The sequence below is a fragment of the Dama dama genome, chromosome 17 (genome assembly GCF_033118175.1).
Source record: "Dama dama isolate Ldn47 chromosome 17, ASM3311817v1, whole genome shotgun sequence".
Lineage (NCBI taxonomy): Eukaryota > Metazoa > Chordata > Mammalia > Artiodactyla > Cervidae > Dama > Dama dama.
The window spans coordinates 22,399,125-22,411,450 of NC_083697.1; the positions used below are offsets into that span (position 1 = coordinate 22,399,125).

Genomic DNA, 12,326 nt, shown 5'->3' on the forward strand with positions numbered 1-12,326 from the left:
AATCTCTCACTGAAAAAAACATTGTGGTTCTATACCATAATCAGATATTTGTTGTAAATTCCTCTAAGTCTACATCTTTAAACATTCTCATACTTTAATCACTGCTTATAAATGTTAAGGGATATTCAAACTGTCTTATGAAGAAAACAGTGAGTGTCTAGGATACAGGAAAGTGCTCTTTCATCTAGATCCATTGTTATTTTTCTCTTTTCTTATTGTACGTTTCTGTTCCCTCTTACCTGCTCTCCTTGTGTTCTTATCATCACTGACACTGCCATTATCATCACAATCATATATGTATATGTATGTGCATATATGTATCTCTTTTTCATTAATCAGTAAGCTTTTGAAGATATGGCATGTATCCCATTCACATATGTAGTCCAAGTAGCACCTAACCTGGTGCCTTTTACCACACAGGGGTGCTATAAACATCTGGAATACATGCACAAAAATTGGTGCTAGTGAAACCTGCAACTTAACTCCCTTCTTTGGTTTCTCCTTGATTATCCAGTCAACCTCAGAGTTAGAACTCAAACAGTACTCTTTTTACTATACCACAATGCTGATAGTTTTACTGATACTTATTAACAATATACATTATCATTCAGTGGTGAACATACGAGAAAAGCAATCACTATTCTACTCTGAATGGTTGTGCTAATGATGTGACCTGAATTCAGACACTCAACACCTAAAAGCCATTTTAGGAAGTGGCAAAACAGAGGATTGAGAGCTGTATTTTGCTTAATCTCCTTAATCTTCTGCTGTTCTTTAGCCTCAAATTAGGTTGAAGCCAGCACTCAGAATGCTGCTGCTGACCTCAGATAACACCTCTCCCAGAGCTCAGCAGTGCGGCCTGATTACCTTTGAGATCAAATTAAAGCTCCTTAATCATGGAATTTAATGTCCACCCCCAACTGCGCCTTCAATAACTGCCCAGCACACAAGCCCTCATGAGCTTTGCTACAGCCAAGCAAACTATAGATTTTTACCTTGGCCCAATTCTGAAACAACACACGTGGGATTCCCAAGCCTGCTTCTTTCCACTGATCACACCTTTTTCTCAACCTCAAATTCAGTGTCAGATTCACGTCATCAACAAAGCCTTTCCAGTCTCTTCCATTTGAAACCATTCACTTGAGTCATTCTTGTAACTAAATATTTAGCAACCCCAATGGTTACAAAATTTGAATAATGTTTTATAAAGCATTTACATTATCACGTTATTTTCATAACAAGTCCTTGAGCTGTGTTGAGCAATTATTGTCTTCATTTTACAGATTATGAAATAGTATCTTAAGGATCACATATAGATAATAAGGGGTAGGACTGGGACTTGAATTCCAGTCTTCTGTGATACACCCCATCTCTTTAATACAGATAACATGTGTGTATGTGTACATGTATATATGTATACTTATGTGTGTGTGTGTAGAACAATGGGTTTTATAGAAAAACACATTCATATTAGTGATATTATTTACTGATATATATCAGTTATTAGCATATTAACAGATGTTATACTATACTTTTATATAATATGTAAATTAATTGTACATAGTATATTTTTCCATAAATGTTCATGATTTTTGTTTTATTTATTTATTGTCTATTTCCTTAGTAAGTTTCCTGAATCAATGGCTCACTCACCTTTCTCAAAAAACCTCCCAAACAGTATAATATAGGAGTTTTTTGTTAATAGAAAAGAAAGAGGAAGAAACAAGAAAGGTTATTCTGTGTTATTGCAATTCTTAATTATAGTAGAAAATCACTTATCCAGAATTTAGCTACTTGGTATCATTATCCATCTAAACCTAAGAATCAGAAAGTAAACAAATCAGCAGCCTCTGAGCAGTTAAAAAATAAATGCCTTTCACTCACAGAAGAGCCTTAACCAAAGGCCCACTCAGTCTTTGTGTATTTTAGACCTGTTTCCGGGGAGCTTGGCCAGCCCACAACATGATGATGGTGTGCAGGCCTCCACCCATCTCCTCCCCACCACTTCTCACTCCTCTCCACCCAAGGCAGGGTGGCTACATGATTCCAGAGTTCTTTCTTGCTGAGCCCAGACACAGCCTCGGCCCAGCACTGCAGACCACTAAGGGTTAGTTACTGGTCACTCTTCCCACCACTAGATGCCTCATGCCATGACTCTTCTTAAAGAAAGATGGCATAATTTAGAGTGTGAAATTTTGAGTGTGAAAATGATAACTGCAATGGATAAAAACGTCAAATATTTTTTACATCCTTGAATTTATAAAGATGCTTTAGAAAAATAAATAAATAAAAAGGTCACCTCTGGAGGATACACTAAACCTTTATTCTGAAAACAGATAAAGTAAGGGAAAGATTAAATCAAGCATTTAATTTACCTTTTTTAATAAAAGATGCTCCTCAGGGAAATCATATACCTGATTGCAAAACTTCTTCAACTAATAAGGCAGTGATAGAATTAGAATGTCATTACTTCAACACTCTAATGAAAATGGCTCTAGACAATGATAATCAATAGCTTGTAAAGCCGTTATATGAAAGGCTGAGAGGAAACTCTACAACGGACTGACGAGGCTGGTAACACCTAAATCACTGACCAATCTTTGAACATCACAAAGAGAATGGAGACCCAATCACTACATGCCCTCTGGCCTGGTCACTAGCAGCACACAGTACTACCTGCATGACCACCTATAAAGTACTCTTGCAAAAAATCTGAATCTGATCAGGCTTCTAGGCCAAAGGTACCAGTTTATACACAATCATGTTAAATGATACCATGGGGATAGAATCTGCAAAGTCCAGAATGTGGGGAATTCTAAGGGACAAGATCTGGATTCCTCAACAAACAAATGGCAGGAAAAAGCCTCAGAGAATAAACAGAGGCCACGGCGAGGCATACGGAAACCACCGAGAAGAGACAACAGCAAGAAAGATAGAAAAATGATGAAGAGCTATTCAAAGTATTTAAAAGGCATTTCAAACGGCAGCCATTTGGTGTCAGGGCAAACTTGCATTAAAAACCCAGCTTTGCCTCAAATCAGTCCTATTCTTGCCCCAGTGGTGTGTAATCTTTGGAAATGTGATCCTTATCATTAAGAAAATATCTATAGCTATCTATAAATGTTAGGAAGATATAGAAATCCATAATTTGCTAAGATTTCTAGAAGAAATAACAGATTTGGGTACTCAAATTGATAATTTAAACTACATGAAGACAGAGAATACAAGTGTAGGTGAGGATATGGAGAAACTGGAAACCCTGGGCTCCATCAGTGGGAATGTAAAATGATGTAGTCACTGTGGAAAGCAGTGTCATGTGCCTTCAAAAAACTGAAAATAGAATTCCATGTGATCCAATAATTTGCAACTGACGATATGTTCGTAAGAATTAAAAGCAGGGTCTCAAGAAGAAATTTGTATACCCACATTTTTAGTGGCATTATTCCCAATAGCTAAAAGGTGGAAGAAACCCAATTATTCATCAGTGGATAAATGGGTAAGTAAAATGTAATATATACATGCAATGGGGTATTATTCAGGCTTAAAAAGGAAAAAAATTCTAACACATGCCTCAAAATAGAGGCATCTTCAGGACATCGTGCTGAGTAAAATAAACTAGTCACAAAAAGAGAAATACTGCATGATTACACTTATAGGAAGTACTTAGAGTAGGAGTCAAAAATCCTTGAAATGGAAAGAACAATAGAATGGTGGGAGCCAGGGACTGAGGAGCGGCAGAAATGGGAAGTTGTTATTTAACGGGTGGAGAGTTTCAGTTTTACAAGATGATAACATTTACAGAGATGAATGGTGGTGATGGCTGCATACACACACACACAAACCATAAATGAACTTACTGCCATCTTAACTTAAAAATGGTTAAGATGAGGGACTTCCCTTGTGACCCAGTGGTTAAGACTCTGTACTCCACTGCAGAGGGTATGGGTTCAATCCCTGGTTAGGGAACCAAGATCCTGCATGCCACACGGCACAGTAAAAAAAAGAAAGCCTAAGATGATAAATTTTATATGTATTTTACCACAATTTTTACATTTCAGAAAAACTACTTGAAAAAAATACTCATATTTATATCTAGGATGATTCTTTTCTAGAAGTTTTACAAAAACCCCAAAGTTTTATAGTAGAAACCCTAGCAATGACATAATCAAAATGAATCAGAGTTGCACCTGGACAGCTTTAGCTACACTAGCTACTTTCATAAACAGGTACACTTTTAGGCAGAAGCAATTCTCCTCTCATAATTAATGACATTCAGCAATATTTCTGTGCATGAAATGAATGCAAAGTATTTTAAATAGTGTTGATGACAGATGTCCTATATTTTCTAAAGAATATGCTCTTGAAATTCTCTTATGCATTTTAAACTGGATTCAATATCATAAAAAATTACAGAAGAATGCAGAATTATTTGCGCCTTTTACAAAAGAACATCTGTGAGCAGCAAAACTATAGTTACAAATTCCCCAAATGTTGAACTTGAAATAATGTCCTTAACATTATATACAAAGTTCCCACACTGGCTCTGAAATTCATATATAATCTGCCTTTCATATTTGTGCATTCCACATCTGTAGATTCAACCAACCATGGATCGAAAATATTCTTTAAAAAAATTCTATAAAGTTTCAAAAAGCAAAATTTGAATTTGCCTTGCACCTGCAATGGTTTGCATGGTATTTACATTGCATTTACAGCTATTTACACAGTATTTACATTGTGCTACGTATGATAAGTAATCCTGAGATAATTTAAAGTATAAGGATGTTAGGTAATATGCAAGTACTATTCTGTTTTATATAAGGGACTATTGCAGCCTTGGATTTGGTATTGGCGAGAATCCTAGAACAAACCCCCATGGGTACAGAGGGATGGCTGTATACAGCTGTCAGGGCAGGCACAAGAGCACTGTTGCCTCATAAGTTTAATCGTGACAACAAAAATGCAAAAATGTGAGATTAAGTCAGTCTCTTTTCAGAGAGACAGAGGAGAAGAGAGAGAGAGACTCTGTGTGTGTGTGTGTGAGGGGGGGGGGGGGGGGAGAGAGAGATTGATTTTCTGAGTTCCTGTAATACAAAACATTTTCAAAAGACAAAGTAAGATTTGGGTCCCACTGATAAGTGTAAACTGAAGCTTTTAACCACCAGCATGCCATGGATAGACAAGAATATGCCAAATTACAGATTTTCCCAAAACAAGTAAGGCAAATCTAAGAGATGAAATTATAGACAATAGTGAGAGAAAAGCTGAAGAGGCAGCATGGTGTCAGTCTGCCTGGGTTCAAACCCCAGGTCTACCCCAGTGTGACCTTAAACAAGCATTTGTGACATTGCTGAACCTCAGCTTCTAACCTATAAAATGGTACTAATAATCACATGATTTGTAGGGTGGTTAAGATGAAATGAGATAACATAGCCCAGAGCAGATCATTCTGCAGCCATTCTATAGTCATGACTATTACTATTATTTCTCAGAGCACTAAACCCTGTGCCATTTTTCTATTTTATCTCCTATTCAGAAGCCTATGTGATCCCCAAATCTATTATTCCTAGCCTAAATCTTTTCCCTGAAACCTAGACCAATTAACTAAGGAATTAAAAAAAAAAAAAGTCTCTGAAGCACAAAAGAGTCTAAAAGATTGAAAAAGACTCTCACTAGAGTTTCCCTAGTGGCTCAGACAGTAAAGAATCTGCCTGCAATGAGGGAGACCTGGGTTCGAACCCTCCAGGGAAGATCCCCTGGAGGAGGGCATGGCAACCCACTCCAATGTTATGGCCTGGAGAATCCCGTGGACAGAGGAGCCTGGTAGGCTATACAGTCCATGAGGTCCAAAGAGTCAGACACGGCTGAGTGACTCAAGCACAGCACAGAGCTGAGGGGCAAAGATCTGTTGCAGGAAAAATGATTTAAAGCACTGGGATTCATTCATAACATACAAAGGGAGCAGCCCCCTGCAGACTATCTGGCCAAGGGTGGTGGGTGTGGGGCTTATAACATGTAAGGGAGGCAGCATGTACTCAGATATTAAATATCTTTAGAACTTGTTCCTTATGGTATTATTTAGGGGAGAAGGTGTCAAAGGGTGTTTTTTTAATTCTTTTTTTTTTTTCCTACTACAGTTTATTAAATGTCCTCTAGGCACTGGAAATACAACGGAGAGTTGTATTCTCTGTCCTCACAGGACTAAGGAAGCTGAGGAAGTCAGACAGTTACACCAAACCATGATAAGTGCACTGTGATGGGAAATCTGCTACTTTCTAAAAAGAGCTACTGAGGCTCCAGTGAGCTGGTCAGGGAAGGGGTTCCTGAAAGAAGAGATATTGGAGCTATTAATATTTCTTAGAGGATGAAGAGTAAGTCACTGCTGTGAATTAGAGAGAGTGTTCCCAGGGAGTTCCTTGGTAGCCTGAAAGAAAGTGAAAGAAATTGTTCGTTGCTCAGTCATGTCCAACTCTTTGTGACCCCATGGACTATAGCCTGCCAGGCTCTCTCTCCATGGGATTTCCCAGGCAAGAACACTGGAATATGGGTTGCCATTTCCTACTCCAGGTGATCTTCCTGACCCAGGGATTGAACCTAGGTCTCCTGCACTGCAGGCGGATTCTTTACCGTCTGAACCACCAGGGAACAGTGATTAGGATTCACGGCTTTCACTGTCTCAGCCTGGGTTCAACCCCTGGTCAAGCGAGATCCTGCAAACTGTGCAGCCAAAAAAAAGAGAGAGAAACCATGTTCCCAATCATGCTGAAAGGCTAGAGGAGAGAGCAAGTATGCCTCCTAGAGTAAGACAAAATCAAAACTTTGAGGATGGCTGCAGCCCTGACTATAATGCATAGTAAGAGAGGAAACTGAAAAACAAAGAGAGGCGCTATGAACCAGTTCAATAAAAAAAAAGACTGGGTTTTATTATTGGCAGTTGAGAGTGTTTTAACCCAGGAATGACAAGATTGGGTTCTCCTTTTTGAAGGGTGATGCTCCCTGCAGTATGGCAGAGGGTGTCAGGGACACTAGTGAACTGGACCCCAGGGACGGAGAGCTGCCGAGAGGGGCACAAGACGGTAGGTGCTGGAACTGCTAGGAGTTGGAGGGTGATCTCACGGGGATGGACCTGTGCCTGGGGATAGGGAGATAAAATGCCACTCACCGAGGCCTACACCTGGAGGTCTCCAACCAGACACTGGAGGGAGAAGAGCTGGGCAGAAGGTAAGGGAAAGTGAGTGAGTCAGTTATTCCTTCTGTGCCTGAAGCACTTCAAGAAATCCACATAGAAATGCTCAGAAGGCAGATAAACATGGGCCGTGAGAGGAAAAGGTGAGCTGAGCCTGAATATGTACATCCGCTGTGCCCCCTTGCTTGGCATGTCTGAGCAACTACGAGAAGCTTTGTGTTAAGAGTCCAATGAGAGGAGGAGGAAAGAATGCTAAATCAAGTTGGTCAAATATTGATAGGCCTGGTTAAATGTTAAATTACAATCTAGTTGCAAAGGAAAGCTTTTGAAGGAATTTAAGTAGAGGCGTTAACCCATCAGATTTACTGTTTACAAGCAAGAGGAAAAAATGAAAAGATTAAGTGGCTGCTCCAACAGGCCAGACAAGACATGCCGGCTGTTTGGACTATGGTGGTGGCAGTGGAAGAGAGAAGTGGACATTTGAGATGCACTAGAATGTAGAATGGAAAGGATTTGGCAGTAGGCTGAAAACAGGGGTGAGGTAGTGGGAGAAATCAGGGATGACTCCTAAATGTCTGTCTTGAGTAAGTGGATAAGCGAGGACTACGTGCCGGACCCTGTTTGAGGTCAAAGATGACTCACCAGATGCCCAAGCATCACCCTCTGCCCTGGGCTGTATGAGCGGATGAACCTCTTTAATTCCACTGGGTGGCACAGATGACGAGCTGAGGGTGATTTTAACATATCCTTCCCCGTGTGCTTGTTAGCTACCCAAACTGTCTTCTTTTTCCATGTTGAATAGAAGATATGATCACCAAAGAAGGACGCTGCAAGCAGACTGTGCCTAAAACAACAGGAGAAAAGCATGGCAGAATATTTCTTCCTGGACTTCTTAAAGTTTCACTTCAACATATGGTCTGAATTTTAATCACCTATGTTTCTCATTTAGGGTTAGAAACAAACATTAAGTTTAAATTTGTATTTATGTAGTCATAATCTGAATTAATAGGATATATTTTTAGTTTCAGGTTCATTATCTCATTTTTGTTTTTGCTACTTAGCACGTAATTGTGGTGAAAATAAAATAAAGAAGAAAATAGACACAGGATAAGAGTGTATTGCTGGTTTCGTCACTTTCACGTGCCTAATTTCTGCTCTCGTTCAAGGCAGCTAGATTAGTTGCTGGCAAGATAGCAAATCAAATGAAACATAGATTTTACAAAGCACAGGACATAATAATTTAAAAAAAAAAACTAACCAGCATGTGAAAACTATAAGCCAAATACTCTATTATTTTTATTGATTTCTTTACTTAATCTTCACAATAATCTCAAGAAACAGGTGCTACTATTATTCCCACTGAAAAACTTCTGCTTCATTGACTATGGTAAAGCCTTTGACTGAATGAATCACAACAAACTGGAAAATTCTTAAAGAGATGGGAGTACCAGACCACCCTACCTGTTTCCTGTGAAACCTGTATGTGGGTCAAGAAGCAACAGTTAGAACCAGACATAGAACAATTGATTGGTTCAAAATTGGGACAGGAGTACAACAAGGCTGTATATTGTCACTCTGCCTATTTAACTTATATGCAGAGTATATCATGTGAAACACCAGCCTGGATGAATCACAAGCTGGAATCAAGATTGCTGGGAGAAATATCAACAACCTCAGATATACAGATACTACTCTAAAGGCAGAAAGTGAAGAGGAACTACAGAGCCTCTTAATGAGGGTGAAGGATGAGAGAGAAAAAGTTGGCTTGAAACTCAGCATTCAAAGAACTAAGATCATGGCTTCTGGTCTCATCACTTTGTAGCAAATAGAAGGGGAAAAAGCGAAGGTAGTGACAGACTTTATTTTATTGGGCTCCAAAATCACTGCAGATGATCACTGCAGCCATGAAATTAAAAGTCCTTGGAAGGAAAGGTATGACAAATTTAGACAGCATATTAAAAAGCAAAGCTATTACTTTGCCCACAAATGTCTGTATAGTCAAAGCCATGGTTTTCCCGGGAGTCATGTACGAATATGAGAGTTGGACCATAAAGAAGGCTGAGTGCTGAAGAATTGATGCTTTTCAAACTGTGGTGCTGGAGAAGACTCTTGAGAGTCCCTTGGACAGCAAGTAGATTAAACCAGTCAGTCCTAAAGGAAATCAACACTGAATATTCACTGGGAGGACTGATGTTGAAGCTCCAATACTTTGGCCACCTGATGTGAAGAGGTGACTCGTTGGAAAAGACCCTGATGCTGGGGAAAAGTACAGGCAAAAGGAGAAGGGGGCAGTAGAGGATGAGATGGTTAGATAGCATCACCAACTCAATGAACATGAATTTGAGCAAACTCTAGGAGATGGTGGGAACAGAAGAGCCTGACATACTACAACCCATGGGGTCACAAAGAGTTGGATATGACTTAGAAACTGGGCAACAACAAATTATCCCCACTGTATGGCTGTCAGCATAACTGATAACATATCAGGCCTGTATAGTTTCTCCTGTCTTTCCACTGACCCTACCCTACTCAGGACTGTACTGTGCAGCAAATAACTTCTGTTGTCAAAGGCTTTGTAATTAATTGTTGTTGTTGTTCAGTCGCTAGGTCATGTCCAGCTCTTTGCAACCCCATGGGCGGTAGCCTGTCAGGCTCCTCTGTCAATGGGATTTCCCAGGCAAGAATATTGGAGTGGGTTGCCATTTCCTTCTCCAGTGCATCTTGTAATCAACAGATATGGTTAAATAATCATTAGGATTGAGTAGCCTCTAGGCTCTGTTCTTCACCAAAAAGTGATGAGGACCTTCACTGTTATATTTCCAGCAACCACAAGACTAAGTTACTCATTCACGACTCTTGACTTAGGACTTCCTGTTTCCAAGTGTGTACTCCTAGACCCTAGGTTAACTCTAAACTTGTCTCAATGGCCCCTTCACAGTATGAAGTGCAGCTACAAATGCTTTCGGATCATTGTCAACCTGATCCCACCCTGTAAATTACCCAAAAATATACTGATCCACTGATTGTATGGAGCGGCCTGCCTTCTTTTTCAATCTCAAGATACTTTTTCAATTCAGTGGGCACTTCCTGTTCCCTCCATTCTCCAAAACCCACATTAAAGGAAGCAGGATGAGAGAAGTCATGTAACCTACCTAAGTCACTCACCTAATAAATAATATATCTGGGACTTGAACTCAAGTCTTTTGGACCCCCAAATCTGTACTAAACCACTACACCAGTTTAGGTGACAAAAGTAAAATTCATTTATCACACAAACTCCAAATGGCAAGTGTTTTATTTTACACCAAAAGCAAAACTTACCGCAGGGGATATTTGCTAAAAAGGACAGAACCGCCGTCATAATCACAGGAACAAATAAGAGGATCACCTCCTTCTCTATGGAACTGAGTCCAAAAGAGCCGTTTATCAAGCACATCCAGTGATAAAGCTGCAATTTTCTCTGATGTCTCCAACAGAAGCTCCACTTCCACACCACCAAGATCTGCTCTGTGAAGGCTGCCAGCCACCTCTGAGGACCAAAACATGAACCTGAGGGCAAACATATCACAGAGACACTTCAGTGAGTGTCGGGTCACTTAAATGGTTGACTCTCTCAGTGTTCCAGTAGTCCCCAGAGGTCTGCACAGAACAAGTTTGACGATTTGAATGAAAATTCAATTCAACAAATATTTATTGCCCTGTTACTGCAATTCCATGTGATTTCAAGTTAAAAGGAGAATTTTGCTTCTCTAGTGGGAAACTTTGGTAGTCAAGGTGCTATTGGTAGAGGGAGCCTGCTTCGGTTCAAATCCAGGCAAATGCCTTATTGAAAATGGGGTTTGTGCACCATAAAAGAGGGTCTTTGTCTCAATCAGGAGGCCCCTTTGAGTCAAAATGTTATGATTCCTTGACTTTTCATTAGATTTTGAAATATATTTCAATGTCCAAAGCCAACAGAATTTACCTTGCTACTGGATCAACTGCTATATTTGCAGGGTATCTTAAGGCACGTAAGAGAACCCGGGAATTGTTTCCTTTCGTATCAGTTACTGTAATGATTCCTTCCTGTTGATTTGACCAAATAAGTTCTTCATTGATCCAATTTATTGCCATTCCTGAAACATTTTTATCTACATCACATACTTTCTGTAAAATCAAAATTTAAAATTGTTATTAGTATTTCTCCATTCACAACAAAATTTTATGTATTTTATGTATATTTATGTTTATTTTTATGTAACAAAGTTTATTGTTTTAAGTAATTGTCATTTTTGTACTTTACCAAAATTATTTAAATGATAAACTATTTGTAGATACTGTGCCATTGCTCAGATGCCGCAATATTCATTCTCCCATGTGAATATTTCTCAGCATAGAATTTATATCAGTTTTGAAATGAAAATTTACTCTCTATTTATGTAAACTAGGCAGTCAGTCATAATGCATGAATAATTTTAACTACAGTAATGGCAGAATTTCAATTTTACCTTACGGTTAGTTTACTCAGCTCCATTTGCCAGTGGAATTTCCCAGATTCTCACCTGAATCCAATTTCAAGCTTTGCCAAATTCTAGCAAGACTGCCTTGGGGTTTGTGCAGAGGGTCATGAAGTAGATTTCGCATTAGGGCCCCCACTTTTCTTCTAGCACCTCCTCCACCAGGTCCAGCTCTTTCTACAAGTCTTCACCCTTCCGGCTGTGACCCCAGGATCCTCATAGCAGGGCTTTTCTTTATGCTTTCTCATGATAAAAACAACTTAACCAAACCTCTTCCAATTTCATGCTGTGCAAGTAAACCAGTCCTCTAACCGGGTGGAGGGTGAGAGACAGGAGGAAGCCCTGGTTTGCACCACAGCAAGTTTCCATGGTGGAAATAGTCCCACAGTCTCTGGTTTTCAACTACCAACATGAAGTCACTGAACACAGAGTTGGGCAGAAATCAGTCTCCAGAATCTGTGCCATTCCTACATCTCATACGAAGTAATCTAGCCAATCCATTTAATCTATTGCTAATACATTAATTCACGCAGGTAAACGCTTTGCTTTTTAATGGTTGTCTTCTATAAACAATGTTTTAACCCAAAGGAGGGACTAATACTAGTGGATTTTAGGCTTCAGGCCAATCTGTTCCTAATGATTTG

At 39.5% G+C, this 12,326-nt stretch overlaps 1 protein-coding gene across 1 annotated transcript in view; it reads right to left on the reverse strand.

Moving 5' to 3' along the window:
- EGF (epidermal growth factor) overlaps positions 1 to 12,326 on the reverse strand; it is a 96,569-nt gene that overhangs the window by 60,833 nt on the left and 23,410 nt on the right. Inside the window, 4 exon segments of the mRNA XM_061164085.1 lie at positions 7,829 to 7,927; positions 7,930 to 8,030; positions 10,508 to 10,735; positions 11,151 to 11,332. Of these exon segments, the coding sequence (XP_061020068.1) occupies positions 7,829 to 7,927; positions 7,930 to 8,030; positions 10,508 to 10,735; positions 11,151 to 11,332 (610 nt within the window).